The sequence below is a fragment of the Cajanus cajan genome, chromosome 8 (assembly GCF_000230855.2).
Source record: "Cajanus cajan strain Asha chromosome 8, NIPB_CcT2T_4, whole genome shotgun sequence".
In the NCBI taxonomy this organism is placed as follows: Eukaryota; Viridiplantae; Streptophyta; class Magnoliopsida; order Fabales; family Fabaceae; genus Cajanus; species Cajanus cajan.
The window spans coordinates 20,695,606-20,719,617 of record NC_138524.1 but is presented as its reverse complement, the minus strand read 5'-3'; the positions used below and the strand labels follow the sequence as shown (position 1 = coordinate 20,719,617).

The 24,012-nt window shown below is 30.7% G+C and overlaps 1 protein-coding gene across 3 annotated transcripts; it reads right to left on the bottom strand.

Annotated features, from left to right (window-relative positions):
• Window positions 1-6,462: 6,462 nt before the first annotated feature.
• Window positions 6,463-12,607, bottom strand: LOC109812918 (proton pump-interactor 1). 3 transcript variants are annotated; one of them, XM_020376983.3, is made up of 8 exons: window positions 12,485-12,607; window positions 11,223-11,605; window positions 9,250-9,438; window positions 8,699-8,878; window positions 8,392-8,586; window positions 8,020-8,118; window positions 7,392-7,907; window positions 6,463-7,137 (listed from the first exon to the last, which is right to left on the bottom strand). In XM_020376983.3, the coding sequence occupies exons 2-8, from the start codon at window positions 11,595-11,597 to the stop codon at window positions 6,823-6,825; spliced, it is 1,869 nt and encodes a 622-aa protein (XP_020232572.1). In that variant the 5' UTR covers window positions 11,598-11,605; window positions 12,485-12,607; the 3' UTR covers window positions 6,463-6,822. The 3 variants fall into 3 exon arrangements, with proteins under 3 accessions (XP_020232572.1, XP_029130129.1, XP_020232570.1); XM_029274296.2 differs by having other exon boundaries at window positions 11,223-11,617; window positions 12,241-12,538; XM_020376981.3 differs by having other exon boundaries at window positions 12,241-12,538.
• Between the last annotated feature and the right edge of the window lie 11,405 nt (window positions 12,608-24,012).

Below are 24,012 nucleotides of genomic sequence, written 5' to 3'. Positions count from 1 at the left end.
TTCAAAATGATATAATCGGAAATTCTCTTGTTCTAAAGTAGAAAATGTAAATTTGTATATTTGAATTTATTTTAATTTTGAAAAAAAAATATTTGATTTGACTAAATACAAATACGAGTAATACCTAGTTTTATTTAATCGAGTATGACAACAAGGATGAATACTTATATATCTGTTCCGTGCTTGTAGGCACTCTAAATTTTTAGAAACTTACTTGACATTTACATAATTCTTATTTTATTTTAAATAAAATTTAATATTGATGTAATTTTGTAATCGTTGCTCTATATTAGCCAATTCATATTTTCACAAAAATGAATAAATAATAATGAATGTTAGCCAATTTTAAAAAAAATCAAATTTGTTAGTTATCTTGATATAAAATCATTTGTTAATTTTTTTTATTTGTTTTTAGTTAATGCCAATTTGTCCTAGTAGTCGAACATGGGTTAGGTTAAGTTGAAAAATAATCGTTTGAAAGTAATATGAGCCAACATAACTGATGAGATATTGTGGCAAGCATACTAAATCACTATAGTATAGAAAATGAATAAGGATTGTCGAACCTCAAGAACTTGGAAGATACTTATAATTCTTGTTATCATAATAAAAGCTTGAAATAGAAAATTTCACAAATATTATAAATATGATATTGTTCATATTTCAATATTAGAATAATAAAAAGATAACAAACAAGTATTAGTGAAACTAAAAGATAACAGTATGTAAAGCTGTTGAGATTGAGTTTCACCAATCTCATCCTTACGTTGTTCTAAAATCATCTACATATGATTTCTATCATCCAATGTTATTGAGTTCATTAAAGTCATTCCAAATCAATTCCTTACATTTAGAAATTTTAAGAGGTCTAACTCAATAAGTGATTCCTCTATTTATCAAGTTAAAAACCTTGCATTAAGTTTAAGAACTTGTTCAATTAACAACTCATAATGTTAAAGTTATTAGGTGATTTGATTTAAAATCAGATTTAGAAAATGTTTTCAAACCAAAATCCAAGTGAAAGATCAAAGATGAGTGATCAAGTCACCTTAATATTAAGAATAGAATCAAAATCACTAACACTGAATAATAGATTATCATATATATAAATTAAAAGGAGTACATAAGAATTTGATGGATACATTCGACCCCAACAAAAAGAAAAGATTAGCCACTTATGGTGGTGAGTGCTAATCCAAAATACATGGAGGTGTAGAAGAAAGAAAGAAAGATCCTAGAACCTTCGTTCCTAACTGATTCTTGAACTCCTTGCTTGCTCTCTACTTTTTGCTCAAGTCTCTATGGTAATCTCCTTGTTTTTCTCCTCCCAAGTTCTTATATATGTGCAACAAAATAAACACAAAGTACAGAGGAGAAAGAGTAAATCGCTCAGCCTTTTCCAAATGGCTGAGCAGTTTGGAGAATTCTTCATGGTAAAGAAACTCCCTCAACCGAGTTTTTTTGGAAATCCACTAATGAAAAACAAAAATCTTGCACCCCTCTAGAGTCAATCCACTCAACCCTTTTCCAAATGGCTGAGCGGTTTTGTCTATGCTTTAAATCTTGCTCTCTATCTCTGAAGAGTTCAACCCTTTTGAAATGACTTAATCCTTTGAAAACGGTTTAGTCCTTTCAAAAGGACTCAGTCTTTTTCCAAACACCTAAGTAGATTGAAACTTTTTGAGATTTTGGATCTTCGTTGAATCTTACAAAATATAAAATATTAGTTTAAGTAAAAATTTCATCAACTCTATAAAATTATTAATTTACACAACTCTTTTAAGTTTTGTAATAATTTAGAAAATAAAATATAAATTAATTTCTTTCAAAAACTAGTTAAATAAGTGTCAAAAGAGTTAAGTTATTTAAGTAAAATTAACATTTATCAATAACCTAATCAAAAATCATCATCTGGCATGTGCAACGCAGGCTGTCGTACCCCCATCTGACAACTCTAGTTAAAATTAAACTGTAGAGTTTAAACTAGAGAAAGGTAATTTTGATCCTTCCACTTTTGAGATTTACTTAGTGCGTGTTTGTATTGGATTCCAAAGGTGGATTTTTACATTTGAGTAAAAGGAACAATAATAGCTTCCATGTAAATTTATTATTGAACGTGGAGAGAGAAAAAAAAATTACGTTTTAAAATGAAATCCAAACACACGCTTAGCAGCCCACAATAAAAGAAACTAGGATTCTAAAAGCTCATTCTCTTTCTGTCCATATTAAAGCCCATTCGAACATATAAATATTTCAAACACAACTTTTGGAACAAAACTAAAAGAAAAATAATGATTTTAAAAAGAAAGAGAGAATCAATTCCCCTTTATTATTATCATATTCAAACTATCTTGATAAGGTATTTTATTTAAATTCAAATCCAATTTCAAAATCTAATCATCAAATACCATATAAAAGTCAACTGAAACATTTGCAATATTATATCTTAGTATTATATATAATTAAATTATAAAATTAAAATACCATTATACTTTATATTATATATTTTAAGACAAATAACATAAATATAAATATAAAATCATATTAAAATTATTATACATTAAGTTATTAAAAAATATTTTTTAAAATGATACTAATTTAAATTAAAAAATAAATATATTTTTACTTCTTAAACTTTCGTTAATTTTCACTTTTATTTCTTAATTAAATTTTATTTGGTTTTACTCTCAAAATTTTTTTCTATGAACAAAAAATCTTAGATGTTATGGATCAAGTATGTTAAAAAATAAAAGTTTATAACTAAAGGTTAAATATTTAATTTGATCCCTTATAATATTTTAATGTGGAGTGATAAGGGTGGTCCAAGTGGTTTGGGGAGAGGGATATAGGATTGAGTGACTAAGAGGGTGTGGGTTCGAATCTCCCCACTAACAACTAACAAACTAACCATTAACATTTGTCGTTCAAAAATAAATAAATAAAATAAAATAAAATATTTTAATGTTTCAATTTAGTCTCACTTTAATTTTTAGTTTCAATTTGGTTCCTAATAATTTAAATTACTGCAATTTCGGATCTTCCGTCCAAATTTCTTAAACAGAGTTAACTGTTGGCCACGTGGAACATAGATGCATAGGTGGATGCTAAATTTTTATAATGTATCTAGAACTAGAACGACCTATTTTGAAACTAGAACGGCCCGTTCCAGATTCACTCGTTGTATGTTAATTTTGCATCTGGAAAGAAACGACATGGTGTTTTCTCTTGGAGTCATTGACCAATATACCCCAACAACAATAATTTTTCAGTCTTTGAATTTTTATTTTTAGTCTCTAAACCATATTTCAGTCTTTGAATTTATGTTATGTTATGAATTTTTGTTTTCAATCTTTGAATCATATTGTTGCATTTTGTTGAACGCACGTATGTGGTTGGTGTTTTAGAATGACCCGTTCTGAATCTAGAACGACCCGTTCTAAAACCAGAATGGCCCGTTCTGTTGCACTTGTTGTGTGTTAACTAATGCATCTGGAACGGGCCGTTCTAGATGCAAAATTAACACACCACAAAAAATGTAGTAGAACGGGTCGTTCTGGTTTCAGAACGGGCCGTTCTAGTTTCAGAACGGGTCGTTCTGATTCCAGATGCATTAAAGAAATTTGGCATCCACCTATGCATCTACGTGACATCTACGTGGCCAACAGTTAACTCCGTTTAAGAAATTTGGACGGAAGGTCCGACATTGCAGTAATTTAAATTATTAGGGACCAAATTGAAACCAAAAATTAAAGTGAGATTAAATTAAAACTTTAAAATATTATAAGGAACTAAATTAGGATTTTAACCTAAACTAAAAGGAAAAAACGACAAAAGTTTAAAATTTAAAACTAATAAAAAAATTATTTAAAAATTAAAAGTGAAAATTTATAAAAAAAAAAAGATTAAAAATATATTTAACACTTAAATTAAAACATCTCCAAATATGTCCCATACATGTTTTCAAAATTCATCGAATTTAATTTCAAAAACTAAGTTCATAAAAGAAAATAAACAACCACAGTTAAAAATGAATTTGCCTTAAAATGTTATAAGTAAAATTATTTTGAAGTCAATTTTTCATTGAGTACACAATATTTCAAACACAACTTTGATCGCCCAAAAAGAAAACTAAATACCTTTCATCCAATCACAATATATTTAAAGATTGTTTAAATGAACTTCTCCATAAATTTTTTTAGGAGAAGAAAAAATGAAATAAATTTTCTTGTAAACTAAAATTAATTTATATATAACTTAAACAAAATATTTTTGAAAAGTTAATATGATAAAATTTCTACATATTAATTTGCGTATGAACTAATTTTACCTCTTAAAGAAACTAATTTTATTTTTTTCTTATTTTTTCTTCTATAAGTATTTGTGAAAAAAAATGTATCGAAGCACACCCTTACTATTTGATAAACAAAGACTATTAAGACACGTTACATGATTTTATTCGAGAGGACATAGTGAGTTTCTCTTACTTTCAATTATGATGACTAGGGTGCACCTCCTTATGGTGCATAATCGACCAATGGATTCATTTGATATTATGAGGTATGACCATTTCATACATAGGGTATGTTTGTTTAGTTTCGTTGAACCAAAAGAAATACATGTTCCAAAACATTAAATTAAGAAGTAATATTTTATGTCTTTTTCGTGTGATTTTGAACACCCCTTCCACATTGTGCCTCCTCCAATGAAGCTCGCCATCACCAATAGCATGATCAAAAAATGCAGGTTTTGTTGCCCCATTCACTTTCACCATAAACCCATCACTAGACGAAGCTAGCATTGCTGTTAAACTAAAGTTCCTCAACACTAGAAGTCCATTATACTATCGTTCAATCTAGAGATGAGATTTTGTTATTAGTCGTGTCATGCATGGAGATCCCCAATTTAGAATTCTATGTTAGATTAGATTAATTTAATGACAAATGAATTACATAATTTCATTTCCCAATTTAGAATTCGTCTTTCATATATTTACCAATTTCAAGTATCTTTCTTTTAACTTTTTCTTTTTTGATTTAATATTATAGGATTTTCATTGATAAAACAATTATTATAGCTTTTACTATAATAAGATATTTTCTTAAATTAATAGGCATTATAATTATTGATAACACAATTATTATGACATTATATGTGGCACAATTTAAAAAGAGAAAGAGAAAAAAAATAATAGAGGTTAAATAATAGTTGGTGGTTAATTAGATGGTTGAAGGGTTTGGAGAGTGTAATTTGCATAGAAGTATGGTAAGATTGAACAAAAACTAAATAAAATAAAAAAGTAGAAAAGAAAGAGTAGTTTATTATTAAGGCTGCTAGAAGTAAAATAAGACACAAAAGTGTACACCAAAAATCCATCCATTTTAGTATAAATTTACTTATAATATAACTAATAATACTTTTGTCATAATATGATCAAGATGTTTTATGAAATTAATAAATGAATATTTTATTATATAATATTTTTTACAGTGACATACATATGTTTTTATGTGACAAAATTTAAAGTAAAATTGTTTTTGTCAAGAAAATCATTTTAAAATTTATGTAATTTTATAAATATTTTTTAAGTCTTTCGAATCACTACATTAACATTGTCAGAATAAATTGAGTTATTTATGAAAAATAATTTTCACCAAAAAAAATATTAATAAATAAATTTTATAATAGATTTATTTGTGAATTTTTTTATAATAAATTCTCTAGTAATATTTGCACAAATTAATACAAATTTAGTAATAACTTTAGGTAAATGAACTAAAACATTTTTTAAAAAATTATAAAGACAAAAAAAAATGTTGTCCTTTTAAAAATTTTAGACTAAATTTAAGGAACTAAACATATTTAAACCTTTACTAAATTCTCTTAAGTTGAACAATAGTTTATAAACTCTCTACCAAAAAATAAGCAGTGCATAGAGTGTGAATGATTAGTACTTTTTTTTCTTTCAATTCTTCCCCTAAGATAGTAATAGTTTTGGCAAACTTTATTTTGAGAAAGATGTTCATATAAAACTTGACTGAAAAATACATTTAATTATCTGTTTCTTTTTGCTTTACTTTCCTCTAATTTTATAAGTTCAATAAATAAGGATATGATTTCTCATTTCTTAGACTATACATCGATTACTTCGACAGGAGGGCAAATCAATAAGCTTTTGTCACATCATGACAACATTTGCTATATTTTAAGAATAGTCTCTTTACAAGTATGTTATGCAAGTGCTAATTTTTCCCAAGAGTTTTTTAATTCTTTATTACAAGCATAGATACCAACTCAACAATCTAGTAATTGTAAGAAGTTAAAAACTTATTTTCAACATTCATACATACACAGGTAAAAACTCCAAGTAGGTATCATTTCTAAAGTTAAAAGTAAAAATACATGCATGTTGAACTATTATTAACCTCCATATCTACCAACACCAATTTTCAACACGTTTCATAATTTTACATAAAAAAGAAATTCTCTATATTATCAAAACTAAACATATAGAATATCTCAGCACAAAGTTTCAAGTATATCAGTACCATTTCCCTCAAGAATTAACTACCCAAAAAGAAAAAAGAAAAAAAAAACCATAAATCCAAATTCCTGTAACATGAAATCTGAACAAAATTTGGAGTCAAGACTAAAATATATAGTAACTTATCCTCTCACAAAGAGCTAAGCATAACACATTGATGTGTGTTTGATCCTCTGCCCCAAGAGGACTGTATAGAACATAAAATTACTCTGCCAAACCTAGCCAAGCCAAGCCACCCACAGAAAATGCTTTATAGCTCCTTATAGATAGACCTAAGCTTTTCAAGAAAGAAGGATGAATCCAAGCACCATCAAGGCCAGGACTATCAAAGCACAAGATGCAATCCATATCCAGTTGTTAGACCTTCTCCTCTTGAGAATAGCTTTTGGAATTGACTCGGGGGTTTTCAATGCTTTCACTCTACTCCTGGACCTAGCACTGCTCTCCTTTTGCACCTTCTCCTTCGCCGGAACTGAGGCCTCCACAGTATCATTGGTCTTCTGCTCTGTAACCTCCTCAACTTCATTTGCTGGTTCCTCGGGATTTGGAACAGCTCCAGAGCCACCAGCCACCTTCTTTGCTTTCTTCTCTTGTTCCTAAAATAAAGCAAGAGTCAGTTTCTTATTTCAATATCTAATTTTGTGTGTATTTGCAGAACATATTCACAAAACACAATGAATGTAAGCTTTTTACAGTCATCCAATCACAGATTACCATGTATGATACATTTTGTTAACTTTTATGACAGTCTTATGATTACTTATTGGTTGACAATGTGAAAATGTTAACACAATGTCGCTAAACAGTACATGAAAATTAAATTCAAGCATATGCATCAACAAACAATCACCTTCTTAAGCTTCTTCTCAGCTTCCTTCTGTGCTCTTATAGCTGCTTTGGCTGCGGCTTTCTCTGCTTGTTTTTTCTTCCTTTCCAAGGCCTGCTTTGCTTTCGCGATTTCCTCTTCTCTTTTCATCTCTTTCAGCTTTTCTGGATCAACTGGAGGCTCCTTGGGAACCACCTCTTTTGGCCTTTCAAATTCATACTCATCTGCATCTTCTGAATCCTTACTGTCCAGACTTGATTTCAAATCTTTTCCTTTCTTTTTGGTTTCATTCTGAACCTTCTGAGCTGGCACAGTTTCTTGCGGAGATGATTTCGGCTCCTCCTTTGGTTGTTGTACACTGCTTTTCGGTAATTTATCTGTTTCGGCAGGTTTTGGTTCTTCCAAAAGTGGCTTTTCATCTGGGTTCCTCATCCGTCCATCCCTACTCAACTGCCGCATGTCCAGTGATGGCAAAAGTCTTTTCTCATAATCATCCCTAAAGGATTTGTCACTGTTCCAGAATGACATAGCTTTCTCAACCTGGAACCCACAAAAATGATAGCAACCACAACCACAAACAAGCTTAGCGAAGAAAGCCAGAAAAAGGTGATAAGATAGATGAAGTACACTGCAATACAAAGAATATGCAAACCTCAGTTTGTGAAAGTTCCTCAAGTGCATTAATATCTTTTTTAGCTGCAAGCTCCCGTGCCTTGTTCAAAATTGTCCGGCTTTGGTAGAAATTGGAGTTCTGAACAAATTAATATTAAGTAAAGTTCAGAAATATTCTGTATAGAAAATCAGAAAACTAGAAAAGACAACAAATTTTATAAACAAATGAATAGAACACTGTCCAATAGATCCCAGTCCCTTCTGAAACAGCCGAAAAGGGGAGGGGGAGCATTGATCAGGTCAACATAAATTGGGATCAGAAGAAAGAGTATAGCTTAGTACCACATATTAAGAATAAGAAATATAAAATTAAAATGTATTCATATGTGTGTCAAAAGAAACTAAAACACACCCCTTGATCACGTTGTTTTCTTAGCTGCTGAATGCTCTCATAAGCTTTTTCCCTCTTTTCAGTAATAGCTGCTAGTTCATCCTGTAAAGACATGATATCCTTGTCTAAGGCTTGTATTCCATCATCAAGTTGCTTGATTTTGGACCGAATTGCTTGCCTCTCTTTTTTAACTCCATCCAAGTCACCACCTATAAGCTGCAATGGAAAATAATCGTCAAAGAACTTTTTACATAACACAACTATAAATACAGAACACTTACCAAAACCAGAAGGTCCATAGCAGAAAATAGAAACAAAACTATCTTACCTTAACCTGATCTTGAATGGCCTCTTTCTGCCCCATCGAATCTTGTACTTTGGCTCTCATGGCAGCATTAGCAATAACCTTCTCCCTTGTCCCCTCAAGTTGCTTGATTTCTCTAAGGATTTGTTTTTCTTCGGCCAATGGAATGCTCTCATGCTGTATGCGGTATTGCAAGCTATTGATCTGCATTAAAAGCAAATATGGGAGTAGTGTTCAGATTAACTACATCATAGACAAAGGATCTATTTGAGTAAACTTCTCCATAAACATTTCTAAGAGAACAAAATAGGAATAAAAAATGAAACAAACTTCTCCATAAGTTAAAATTTGTGTATGCATATAAGTTATTTTGTAGAAGCTTTTTCCTATTAGTTTTTTTTTTTCTTCCAAACTCTTATTTTTTAACTGATACATAAAGTTATATTTAGTTTATAATAAGCTTATTTTGATTTTGCTTCCTATATTTCTCTCCTAAAAGTGCTTCTAGAGAAACTTATCCAAACAGGCTCAAAGTGATGAAGTCTGCACCAAAAAGAACTTGTACTCAGACATACAATACTGTTAAGTTCCTCCTCAGATGAGCACAGTCCAGCCCCTCGACCTGCACTATTGGTGGTACGAAGCTTGCCAAGTGCCTGCTGCAGAGGTTCAATCTCTTTTATTTTTTCATCAACAATACTCTGAAATTGCCTGTTGTTGTCTCTTAGAGACTTAATCTGAGAAATCAACTCTGCTCGTTCTGACTGCATAAAGATCAAATATATAATTACATTACATGTCGGTAAATATGGAGCCTAATGTGTAATCTCACGCCAATCCATAATATAAAGCTTTAATAGAAGGAAAGCTAATTGTTAAGTGACATACAATCTCCATCAACTTGTGCTCATACAACAAACAAATTTCCAGATGAAAATTTTGAAGAAGACTTTATTCTACTACAATGTTTGAATGATGAAAATTTTGAAGAAGACTTTATTCTACTACAATGTTTGAATGCTAACCATCTCTTTTCCCGAAACAATAAATAAATAACTAGTGCTAGCCATCTCTAATTCAATCAAAACAGAAAATGCATACCAGCTGATATGAAAAATCTATAATAGACTAACTTTCAGTAATCCTTGAAAAGGTCTTTCAATTTTTACTCAAAAAGGGTAAGTGGATAAAAATTACAGTAAAATAATTTAGGTGATTCCATTATAGCATTTTATGAGGGTACTGCATTGTAACAATTAGCTGTGGACATTTATTTAGTCCTACATTCCATTTAATTGAAATAGATATACAAAAAGAAATTTTAATTTGTAAATCAAATAAGTGGGACACAGAAACAAAAGTTACACACTAATTGTCGAGGCGTACAGGTTCCCTGACAACAAAATAGGGCACTGGATAAACCACTTGTTATTAAGGTTTTGGTCCTTATTTTTTTGTGTTCATCTTAGTCCTTTTTTACTCATTTACCAATTACATCTCTTATCCTTATATTGAGTCAATGGTGACACATGAACTGTTATTCATGTAGTAGTCTTACCATTAAACTCAATTGGAACATTAAGGGACTAAAGTGAGCAAATTAAAGCAATAACAACAACAACAAATACATCAATACAATGATTGAACTGAACTAGAATACTGAAGAATTAAATAGAGCAACTTAAAACAATAACGACAACAACAAACGCACCGACACAAGGAGTTAACTAAAATGGAATATTGAGGAACTAAAGTGAGCAAATTAAAACAATAACGACAACAACAAACACATCAACACAATGATTGAACTGAACTAGAATACTGAAGAATTAAATAGAGCAACTTAAAACAATAACGACAACAACAAACGCACCGACACAAGGAGTTAACTAAAATGGAATATTGAGGAACTAAAGTGAGCAAATTAAAACAATAACGACAACAACAAACACATCAACACAATGATTGAACTGAACTAGAATACTAAGGAATTAAATAGAGCTACTTAAAACAATAACAACAACAACGAACACATCAACACGAATTAACTAAAATGGAATGTTGAGGGACTAAAGTGAGCAAATTAAACAATAGTGACAACAACAAACACATCAACACAATGATTAAACTGAACTAGGATACTGAGGAATTAAATAGAAAAACTGAAAACAATAACAACAACAGCGAACACAACAATTTAACTAAAATGGAAAGTTGAGGAACTAAAGTGAGCAAATTGAAACAATAACAACAACAGCAAACACAATGACATAACAAAAACACAACAAAAATACAGAACTCCCGAAAACTAATTAGATAACAACCAAAATAAATATAAAAACCATATAATTTTGTATCCAAAGCCAATATGCCTTGGGGATGAAGCATGCCAAACCTAACACAAAGACATTGCTTGGAAAAGTAGAAAATGTTGACAAAGAGAAAAGGAGCATGTAATTCCCTCCTTTGATTCTCTTCCCATTTTCACCTCCACCAAGAACAGCACAAATGTTATAAATCAATCATGAGGAAAGTATTTTAGACTCACCCTTTTTGCCCTTAAAGCATCGGTAACCTGAATTCGTGCTTGATTTTTCTGGCTAATCTCCTTATCAAGCTTATCAAGTTTAGCTTTAATGTTAGGATCATCATAAGGCCGGAACCTAACAAAATAAAAAGAAAGTATCTGCTTCGGTGCAGGCCACTCTTCAGCTGCTTCTTTGGGAACATTGTTATCTAAAACAACATTCCCTTCAGCTTTAGCAGATTCATCTTCATGTGACTCGAATTTTATGGGCTCTGCAGCTCCTTCATCTTGCTCCAATTTCCCATTTTCACATTCTTGTGAAACAGATTTGTCTCCTTCAGCACCGGTTTCCGGTGGCCCTTCAACCATCTCAAATCCCACAACCTCAGCAGCCATAGCTCCAACTACAGGACAACCTCAGAAAACCAAGAAACCTTATTCCAACGCTCATAAATAAATAATAATAATAATAATAAATGCTTCACATGAATATACGGAATATTTATGAGCATGTTAATTCGACAGTTTTATACACAGGCCTTAATAGCAGATACACAAATGCCAGAATGAATAGCCTAGTGGTTGGTGGAAGAGGTTAGAGTAGAATCGTGAGACTTAGGTTCAAATCTCTTCGCTTTATAATCTTTTCAATGCATTAAAAAAAAAAAGGATCGTTGACCAATGACCATGATTATCAATTTTTATTTAAAAACCAATAACTCAATCAGGTCAAGGCTTATTAATTAACAAAAAAGCACCTCATTTAGTCAAATGCATACACGAATTTGAACAATTTGATCAGAGTCACACAACTTCAACCACGCATATAAAATGGACAAAGGGATCTATCATCCATCATGGACTACATCATCTTCACATCAAACATGCAAACCAAATGAAAAACGAAAAAAAAAACATATTTTTAGGCAGAGATCAGGCATTTTTTTCAATGAACAAACCATGCATGCAGACCCAATTGGAAGAAAAATGAGACAATTAGAAGAGGGGCAGAACAATGAAAAGGGCATGATCCAAATACCCGGAATGGCGACACCCACGATTGGTAGAGCCAAAAAGACAGGAAATTTGCAGACAGAAGAAGCTTTGGAAAATGAGAAACGCGGAAGCGAGCAATGAAAACAAAGGGAGAGGAATAGCAGTGTGGAGGAGTGAGATAAGCACAAGGAATAGGATTAAAACCGGGATGAGAGAGATTGCAAAAAAAAATAAGACCCTTTTGACAAAGGGCCTCCAAAATCCAAATCCAAAATTAGGAAAAGTACCTCAGAAAGAAAGAGAGAGAATTGAGAGCAAAATGGGTCAGATCTTTCCCTGTCTCACAATGGGAAGGATTAATATAAACCAGAGCTAGAGAGAGAGAAAGTGAAGTGAGAGAGATATGAAACACGTGCCTTTATCGTGTAAAGCAAATATATATATATATATGTATTTTATTTATTTATTTTATTTTTATTTTTTTCTTTTTAGAAGTCAAGAATCACATAAGTTTGAACCTAGTGACAATCCATATCATTAACCTATTCCGAGGGATTTTCCCCCCTTTTTCCTTTTCTATGTATCTCTCAAAGATAAAATGGGGGAAAAAGTCTTACATATGATTTTAGTTCATTTATTTATGATAATTTTGTAATTTTAGTTCTTTCTATTTTAACCAAACAATTTTAATTTTTAAGTATTATAATTATGCAATTGAGTTAAAATTTGGAAGATCAAAATCATATAGTTATTATATTTAAGAGATTAAAATTACTAAATTAAAATTTTGAAGATAAAAATTAAACTATTATAATATTTGATGGATAAAAAACAAACTAATTAAGAAATTATGTACACAAAAAGTTAACTATTCACTCCATCAGTAATAACTACCTTATTATTTTTTCTTTTAAAATAGACACATAGTATATTTTTTTCATGCAAATAATGGCTTAGTAATTATAAATATAAAATATTATATTTAAAATTGAAAAACAAATACGCATATCATTGCATATTCCTATAATAAATTTGTTGGATTTAATAATAATTATTTTAAAAATTATACTTAAGTTTTAATCCAATAAAGTGAATTAAAGATAATGCATTAAAATAAGTTTTAATTTATATATTGAGAGGAATAAATTATATTTTTTTTTAATAAAAGCACTTGTAAATATTATTCGATAATAAGTTTTAATCATTGCATATTACTATAATAAGTTTGTTGAATTTAATATTGATTATTTTAAAAATTATACTTAATTTTTAATCCAATAAAGTGAATTTAAGATAATGCATTAAAATAAGTTTTAATTTATATATTGAGAAGAATAACTGGTGTTTTAACATGTACATTAATATGTTAAATACTAAATTGTAACTATTTTGTCCTTTAATATCAATTATTTTATTATTTTTACACAAATATACGGAGGATTTTACACTAGTACCTGTAGTAGGAATTAAATATCCTCAACATAAAGGATGTATTGAATTAAAATTTCAAAGAATTTTAAAAAGATTTTTTATTAAAAAAATTATGATATTTATTCAAGACCTTTTTTTAATATAAAATTGTCATGTAGTATTTAATTTTTTTTAAGAGTATATTAGAATTTGGTGATATTCAATTAAGATAATCAAATTTTTTAATAGAACTTCAAAACTTAGTGATGTTAAATAAAGATTTTTTTCACTTAAATAAAATCTACTGATATTTAAAAACATAAAGATTTCAATGGATTATTTTGAAAAATAAATTTTGTGAGACCTTTTAGTAGAATTATGTATAATTCACTCATTAAACAATCTCACTAATTAGATAGATATATTAGATTGAGATTTCATAAAACTATTTTAACACGAAAAAGTTTTATGAATTTTAAAAGACTTTCATGGAATGTTATGACTTTTAAAAGTTTTTTAAAAAAATATTGTAAAAATATAATGATTTTTAAGATTTTTTTCTAAAAAAAAGACTTTTCACTTTTACAATCAAGATTTTGTAATACGAATTTTAGTGATTTTATATCATAAAAATTTATAAGATTTGATAGGATTTTATAATATTTCAAAGGACAATATAGATTTAAAAAACAATACAATTAATAAAAATAACATAAATAATAAGGTTTGAATAAAAATAAATAAAATTGTAATTTTTTCAATATTTTAATAAACACTTGATTCTAACTTCAGATTCTTTTAAGTAACATCTATTTATTGTACTATTGATGGGAGAACAAATGAAAAATATTAACATGTGTCACTTGGAGGAAAAATTGACAAAAAAATAAATTAAAAATAAAATTAACTTAATGAGGAAATAAATCTGAACATCCTTCTTAACATGCATCACATTGTTATATTACAAAAACACTCATCACATAAACAAAAAATGTAAAATTACAAAAGTGCAAGTCATGTTTTCCATTTTGGTGAATTTATTTTGTCATTTCTCTCGAAAACATTTTATAATGTGTTGAAGATAATAAAAACATGTATCTCACAAGGTGAGACTTTTTTTTTTTATATTCATTCAAGGCCAAAAATCAAACATCCTACTATTTAATGATCAATAAAGAAAAATTATTTTGATTATACTGTATCTTTATTGAAATGGGTTTAATGAAGGAAATTTATTTCAAAAGAGGGAAAAAGTGTCATGAAAATGGAAAATTTGCATCAAAATGCATACAATTTGGGTTACATGTAGTGGTAAGACAGATGCTCATATCCATAATCTCAGTAAGAATTCAAATTTGAAATCGTGTCTCAGTATGAATTCAAATTTGAATTTGAATTAAATGAACTTAAAAGTCCTCTATATATGGTCTTTTGTTCAAGTTCTTGTCTTTCAGATTTTTCTTTTAAGGAAGGTATTGATATTATTGAATAATTAAAAAAAAAAATCTTTTTTATTTACATGTACCGATAACTTCATTCAATGAGCTTATTGTGTTTGTACAAGGTGTGAGTAGGTGTGAAACATGTGACCAGGTGAGATTGTGTAAAGCCAATGATAATTATACAAGTGGCATGGTGCGGAAGGTGTGACGAGATTGTGGAAGTAAGAAAGGAAATGTAGAAGCAAACATGTAGAAGGTGTGACTAAGTATGAAACATGAGATTAGGTGGGATTGTGTAAAGTCATGAGAAGGTGCGGGAAGTCCAAAGTGGACATCCCGATCAATAAAAAATGTTGTCCTCCCTCTCTTAGCCTAAACAAGCCTAATTAGTACATTTTTCAATTACTAGTTGGACTCCCAAAAATCCTAGGTACACCCCTAAAAGAAAAATACAAGAAAATATTTTTCTACTCTAATTGATCAAAATACAAGGTCAAAATAAAAAATATTTACAATCAAGAAGAAATGAACATTCTTTAAAAACCTAAAGCTCTACAGGAACTTAGGTCTTCCTCCTTATGTCTAGCTCACTTCTCTTGACTCCTTTTGGACTTGACCCTTAGGCATGCTTTATTTGTTCCAAGAGTTTTCTCTTTTTTTCCTCTCTTACTTTTTTAATTTCAAGCTCAAGGATTACTTCTATAGTTCTATATTTTTTTTTCTTTCTTTTGTTTCTCTTTTTCTTTTTTTCCTTATTTTTTTTCTTCCATATTATAGTGCTTCTAATTCAACCAATAACTTTGCTATGTGATGATTTGGCAGTGAACTAGAATCACTACCACCATTAGAGCTTTTGTGTGTGCTTACTCATGATGCAAAAAATTGAGAAAAAAGGTTTTCTCTCTTAACTAAAAATGTAAACCTAAGTGTTTGAAGAAATTTTTGGAACCTTTTAAACACAATTTCACAAGTTATAAAAACGTACAAGATTACTTAATAAGGGAATCAAGTAAAGTTGAAAGTTTTGGGTAAACATTAGTGATAGGATTTTTATAACACAGGATCATCTTGAAAAAAGGTAAAGGAAATAAAGGGAACTTGGCCCTAACCGCGACCAGTTGGTAGGACCAAAGTTATCAAAAAAAGAAGTGTGACCCTAACTACGACCTATTAGTAGAACCAACACTATCAAGTTCTTATCCAAAAACAAAAGAAAAAACTTTCACAATGAGAAACTCAAAATATGATTAATATTAAAATCTATTTTTGATGCTTACAAGATATTCCTATTTATAGGCTAAGATAAGTAAACTAACATTTACAAGTAGTAACTTTCCACTAAGCTCCACAGGAAATAAAATCTCATTAATTCCTTCTAACATTTATTTTCCACAAAGAAGCCTAAAAGCACTCAAAACTAACCTAGGCAATATGAAAAACCACATGAACTTATTTCATTAAAATAAAATACAAAAATTACAATAAAAAAGACTTAAGTAACTTTTAAGTCCAAAAGTTAAGTAAACCATCCAAATAAAGTCTAATTCACTATAGTATCTTTTAGTAATTAGTGTTAGGCTGATTAGACTCTTTAATTTATTATTTTTAACTCCTATTGATCCTCTCCTAGTCATTGAGCCTTCCATCAGTTGAAAATCATATTTTAAAATATTGGACCTTGATAGGTTCCTATCATTGGAGCCTCTTATAACAGCCCAAAATCGCTGGGCCAGAGGCCCAATTGATTGCCCGGAACGGGCCGTTTCAAAAGTGAAACGGGCCGTTCCGGAAGGAGAAAAATGCCCAAAATTAGAGAAGCAGAACGGGCTGTTCTGGTGGGAGAACGGGCCGTTCTGCTGGGATTGAGAACGGGCCATTCTGGTTTTGGAACGAGCCGTTCCAGTTGAGAATTTTGCATAGTTACGAGGGGTCCATAACGGCCGTTCCACTTTTGGAACGGGCCGTTCCGGTAGGTGAGCCTGAAATCCTATAAATAGCGCCCCTCACTTGTCATTTTCACACATCTCTCATTCTCTCTTCCTATTATCTTCTGTTCTCTCTTCTTTTCCTCTTCTTCTCTCTGAAGACCAAGGGGCACTTAGAAGAGGAGACCAAGAGATTCCTGTTTTAGTTCAACTGTTGTTTATCCAGGTACGGGGGAAAAGAGGATTATTTGTATGCAAAGTTACATGAGGGAATTGGGTAGAAGAGGATTATGAATAATTTTATAATTATTTATGTTTGGAGAATTATTAGTCTTATGTGATTCTGTATGTATTTAGGACTATGAATATATGATTAATTTGTAAAAATGATGCTCTGGGAGAGAGAACGAAATTATAGAAAAGTGCCTGTAGGTTAGGTTTTGGAAAAATTGGATTATTTATGTTTGAGGAATTGATGATCCCATTAAATTCTGTATATGTTGAGGATTAGAAATATATATTTAATTTGTAAGAATGATGATCTGAGAGGGAGAACGAAACTGTAGAAAAGTGCCTGTGAGCTAGGTTTTGGAACAATTGGGAGTTTTACCGTTATGTTGAAATTATATTAAATTGGTAATTCCGTTGATTATTATATTAATTTATGAAAGTTATTGTTATATTACTTGTTAAAAATTGATAATCTAGATGTGAATTGCTTGAGGGGTGTGTAAACCCTTATTTTGTTAGACTTATCTATTGTGTATATGGAATTGTGTATGTGATATGAAATTGAGCTATGAAATGAGATGTTGTATGGATGTGATTATGATTGTGATTGTGGTGTCTCACATCAATGACCAGGGATGGCACGACCATTGGGTAAGTGATGCTACAGGGAGGGCGTGACCCTGGCATGGTGTGGGATGAGTAAGACGATTAACACGTATCACTTATGTCAAATATGGAAGTCCTGGCATAGGGTTAATTGTAAGAGATTTTGTGGGTTGTGATGTGATTGTGGTTCCTCACATTAATGACTAGGGATGGCACGACCCCTGGGTAAGTGATGCTACAGGGAGGGCGTGACCCTGGCATGGTGTGGGATGAGTGAGGCAATTAACCCGTATCACTTATGTCAGTTGTGGCGTGGCCTTGACATAATGTTAATTGTAAGATTTATGTGGATTGTGATGAATTGATTATGATGTGATTGTGGTTCCTCGCACTAATGACCAGGGATGATACGAACCTTGGGTAAGTGATGCTACAAGGACAAACGTACCCTTGGCATGGTGTGGGATGTGTGAGGTAATTAATACTTATGTCGGGGGTGGCACGACCTTGGGCAAGAGATGTTATAGGCGTGACCTTGGCATAGGGTTGATTGCAAGATTTGTGATGATTGTGGTGATTGCGAATTGTGAAGTGATGATGCTGCACGATTGATAAAGTTATGATACATTGAAATGTTTATGAATATTTCGTTGAGTATTGAGTTATAATGAGATGATATGTTGTGTGTTTGTATGTACTTTACATATAAATGTTTTCTTTTCTCACCGTACAATTTTGTGGATGTTTTAGGTGAGGAAGATCCGGCTGCGGGTGGCATCTAGAATGCCAACAGTTAAATTAGGGGTATGCTCTGATATTGTGACATCGGGGCAGAGGACTCTTAGAACAGAATTTTTATATGGATTTGGAATTGTAAATATCATTTTGAAAACAATTTGTAAACTCTTGTGTTTCATTTTCTAAATCTTTATTATTGTGGTTATTGAAGAACGATTTTTGAAGTTTCTCATGTGAACCCTTTTATTTTTTTTAAAACATTTATTTGTAAAGTTAAAGTATATGTGTTGGGGTAGTAAGGGTGTCACACCTCCCAAAACCATTTCCAAAGAAATGCATTTTACAACTTAAAAGAAATACAAGAAAGTAAAGAATTAAAATCCTGTTATATTACAACTTCAATTGCTTCAAAATCATAGTTTTAAAAACCGGACCGGTCATCGAACCGGTTAAGGTACTGAGTCAGTGGGTCAAAGGTTGAACCGGTGGGTCACTAGTTGAACCGCATGACTCGATTTTTATTAAAAAAATATTTATATTAAATATATTTTATACTTATAAATTTTAATAAATTCATATATTATTTTAAATTTCAATTTTTCTATCTTATTTAAAATTATTTTTATTTTTATTTTGTAAAAAAATACATAAAAAAATTACATGTTAAACGGTATATTAATACAAATTAAAAATATAAATAATATGTACATATATAATATGCTTGCAATTAATATCACAAAATAATATATGTAATATTTACATAGATATTGCATTATTAAATATATAATTTAAAATTAATAATATACTATAAAAGTTATTTAAGTTGTATATATTGCAAACAAATATATTAGAACAAGTAATCATTGTTATATTTAATAAGACTCCTTGCTTTTTCATTAAGAGATTCATTTTTCATTATTATTTTTGTGATTTATGGTCCCTTAAAATTTTTTTAAAAAAAATTAAAAAAAAAGTGGTTGAACCGGTTTGACCCACCGGTTCACCGGTTGAACCGGAAAATTGACCGGTTCAATCCGGTTTGAAACGGGTCGACTGCATAACCGATCCAACTTCAGATTCGAACCGGCTGGACCACCGGTTCCCGGTCCAACCGGTCCGACCGGCCGGGTCGGTCCGGGTTTTAAAACACTATTCAAAATTGTCTCTCCTACACAATGAACAAATACGTGTTAGTGGTAAAAAAAAAATAATTCTAGTGAGTTTATCTCTCTTGAGTGTTTGCTCTCCAAATCATCTTCCAAAGGAGAGTTCCCAAAAGAGTGCTCCCTTCTTAGCTTTCTATCAACACTCCAACATGTTACCTTGTAGCCAAAGTCTTGGATAAACCTATGCTTGTATAAATAGCACCACAAATACTAGATGAAATTTTAAGGTAAATAATTATGACACAATTAGAAAAGACTAAACTCAAATATAATTAAATTGAAAAAACTCAAAGAACATCAAAGAAATAGACAAGCTAAAATTAAAGCAAATTTTAGAAGTTAGAACTCAAATGTAGTCCATAAGTTCTATAGTGGATTACAAAAGTAATAAAAGACTCGGTCTCCTTCCAAATTAAATGCAAATTTTTAGCAAATGAAAATGTGAATAAAATGAAATTCAAATTTCCTTTCACAAATGTTCTATTCACTTTTTTTTTAATATATTTCTTTTTCTATTCTTTTGTATTTCTTTTTTTTTTCACTTTTGTTTTTCTTTCATTTTGGAGCAACTTTGTGACTATATATATTTGTTGGAAATTTTCATAATCTCATCCAAGAATAACAAACTCAAAATTGAAAAATTCAAGAAGTAGACACTAAAAAATGAACCAAAATTTGTTGAAATTTTTTTTTGCAACTCATTCTTTTTCTTGTGCTTGTTTTTGGAACATATATACTTCAAACATAGGCAAGTCCAAACCAAAAAGATTCAGCACAAATTTTTTCTATATAGCTTCGCCAAATTTCAATTCAAATTGAGCCACAAAAATAAGAGCAAGCAAGAAATAGTGAAAACTACTAGATAAGAAGAAACCTAACTACTAAGGAAAATGCTAACGAGTTAAAAACATGTATGAACTCAAAGATTATAATAGCAAAAACACACAATAACTCTCAATTAACAAGCATTCATGCATCACAAATTTTTAGATCAACAAAATAAAAGGCTACACTAGGAGTTAATAGACATGTAAAAAGTACACATGACTCTAGACAACAATATTTATGGATTAAAAATCAAAACACATTTACATTTTTAAGGAATATTCATATTCATATTCAAACTCAACAAAACATACATTAAAATAAAGAAAATAACATGAAGAACAAGAATCTTAAAAGCACACAAGATATAGCTCATATAAGAGTAGATCTAAAAATTAAACCATAAAACTTCAAAACAAAATGAAGATCCATATTTAGCATGTGAAGAACTAGATCTACCACAACATCAACTCAAACAAGACATATAAGAAATATTTTAAACATGGCGAAAGTTTAAGAAACAAAGACAAATACACTTTTAAACCTCCAAAGAGTGAATGTCTTCTCTTCAAAACTTCTTCCTCTCCTAAGTTCCTTCATCCATAAGGTGCTAGGTTGAAGAATCGCACAAAGAAAATGGAGAATAATAGAAATGGTTAGGCACCATTCTTGAAGTTGAGAGAAAAACTTGATCCTCATTCTCATATATCAAAAAGTGACAAGTACATAGGGCTACACAACTATTTATGGGGTTGGTTAGCTTGTGGTGCAAGTTAAACTAACCAAAGTTAAGTGTACCAAGGTTTGGTTAACTTGTAGGAGCAAACATGTAAAAGGTGTGGTTAGGTATGAACATGTGACGGCCCACAGGCCAGCCCGTTGGCCCGCCAAGAATTGGCAGGCCAGGCCCATCATTCGAATTTGCCAATCCACCAAGCTTGCCCTGCCAAGCCCGCCAACCTACCAGACCAAATGGCGGGCTGGCCCGTCATAACCCGCTAACCTGCATAAGTAATTGTGCTTCACTAGGTTTCACTAGCCTGCATAAGTAATTGGACTTCATTTGTGAACTATTAGAAAATTTAGATTATTAGTTATTTATAAGCTTGTAATTTGATTTTGATTTTGCTGTAAGTGGACTAATTTCTATTTGATTTTATTTTAAGTGTGTAATTGTTTTTTGTTGATCATATATTATGCACAATATGTATGCATTTTCAATTTCATGCGGTTACATTTATCTATTCGTAGTAGTTTTTTTATTTGAACATAAGATACATTTTTTTTTAGTTTTTTTAATAATTTTTTTAGTGGTATGCGGGCTGGCCCGCTGGCTTGCCAGCTCACCCTTAGGCAGGGCGGGCCAATATTCCCAACCCATATTTCAATGGCGAACCAACTTAACCTGACTGATTTTTGGTGGGCCATTGGCAGGCTGGGCTAAAATGGGTCAGGCTGGTCCGTTTTGCCACCCCTAAAAGGGAGGATGTGGGAAGTACAAAGTGGACATCCTAGTTAACGAAAAATGTTCTCCTCACTCTCTTGGCCAAAACAAGGCTAATTAATACATTTTCCAATTGCTAATTGCACCCTTAAGAAAACTAGCTACACCCATAAAAGGAAAATACAAGAAAACAAATTCTTATTGAATCAAATACAAAGTCAAAATAAAATAAATATTCACAATCAAGAAGAAATGGTCTATTATTAAAAACCTAAAGCTCAACAGGAACTTATGCCTTCTTCCTTTATGTCTAGTTCACTCCTCTTGACTCCTTTTAGACTTGGTCCCTAGACATGATTCCATCAGAAGAAAAAAGCAATCATCTTTAAAGATTAAAAGTATGGGTGTTAATACGATGTCTTATTGTTTATCATACAAACAAATAATCACAAAATGAAACTATAAGGCATGTACACATATTGATCATCCTATTTTAAAAAAGAAAAATGTGAAAACAAAGTATCACAATATGTTAATTTTTCAATTTCATTATCCGATGAAACAAATCATACTCAAACATTTGATAGTGGTAGAAGTGGAAGCAAAATTTAATCTTTGATAGATAAAATCCATTTGAATGCAAGATAAATGGAGTTGGTGAAAAGGCGAACTAACTTGGTCCCTAGGATATCCATTGTGCATGTCGTGGCTTCCAATTAGTTAGAATGGTTCTTGAGTCTAGATTTCATGCATGGAGAAGTTCAGGGATAATTTCTTATTAGGTTTTGTTGTTATGTTGAAAAGGTTCTTGGATTGAAGTAGTGGTGCAAGACTTATGTTTTCAATTAGTCCTTATTAGGGATGATAATGGGACCCGTGGGGGTGGGTAGGGTACTTGTAGCTACCCCATCAAATAAAAATCCACCCCGTACCTACCCCATACCCATGTGAAGATTTGTTAAGCGGATACCCACAAATTTTATCAATACTCGTGGGTATCCATAGAGATTTGTGAATTTGTTTTAAAAAAAAAAGTAATATAAATAACTTTAAACTTATATTTGATGTTAATTATATTGAAATACTAAAGATAAACAATTGATATTAATTTTTAAACTTGCAATTAATGATAATTTTTTTAAAATGTTAAAAATATAAGATAAAAATATGAATATTTAAGTAATTTTATTTAACAGGTACCTACGGGTATGGATACTACCATACTCATTCTATTTATAAATGGATAAGAAAAATTTGTACTCATTATTTGCAAATATCCATTTAGGCTATACATTTATTATCCGTGACAGATTTTATCTGGAGATACTCACGAATGTTAATTTTTTTGCCATGCCTAGTCCTTACTTAAAATGGTATAAAGTAAAGTGTCTCTTGGATTTTTTTATATTTTGTATTGTACTTTTTTTGTGTTTAAAACAAGAGCAAAAACATATGTTGCATAACACGTACAAGAAAAAAGAAAAAAAAAATATGTGTTTGAATTATATTTTAAAGAATTAATTTTTTAAACATGAGGATGAAACATCATTCATGACAAGATATACTTTAATGAGGGGATGAAATTTGATCTATCACTATCTCTATTTCATTAATTAAACTTTTTTATGAGATGTTTCAAAAACATGACGAGCTTGTTGTTTAATAGAACAAAGATAACAAAAATAGTGTAAAATGAAATTTTTGAATATAGCTACTCGCATTGCATGATAAGAGGAAGATTGATCACTCATGTTGATAATCATTAGAGTTGTCAAATTTGGGTCCATTCCGATAGGGATGAGAAGTAAACTCGTATCCATAAATAATGCTTGAACTCGTACCCGTGGCTAATGCCTGAACCTGTACTCGTGGGTAATAATCAAACTCGTCTTGACTTTGACGAAAAATACTCGATTTGACTAAACATGAGTATAGATAGGGGAAATACCCACTTTACTAAATCAAGTTCGAAGAGGGTGATGGGTATTTAGTATATACATACTCGCCCTGAACTTGCACCTGCTTTAA

Bases quoted from the DNA above. Each gene is read 5' to 3' on its own strand.
- LOC109812918 (XM_020376983.3), bottom strand. From the start codon at position 11,597: ATGGCTGCTGAGGTTGTGGGATTTGAGATGGTTGAAGGGCCACCGGAA. The intron at 8,587-8,698 runs GTAAGATAGTTT...TTTCCATTGCAG, and splicing joins CCATTCAAGATCAGGTTAAG to CTTATAGGTGGTGACTTGGA. The intron at 7,138-7,391 runs GTGATTGTTTGT...GCTTTATTTTAG, and splicing joins CTGAGAAGAAGCTTAAGAAG to GAACAAGAGAAGAAAGCAAA.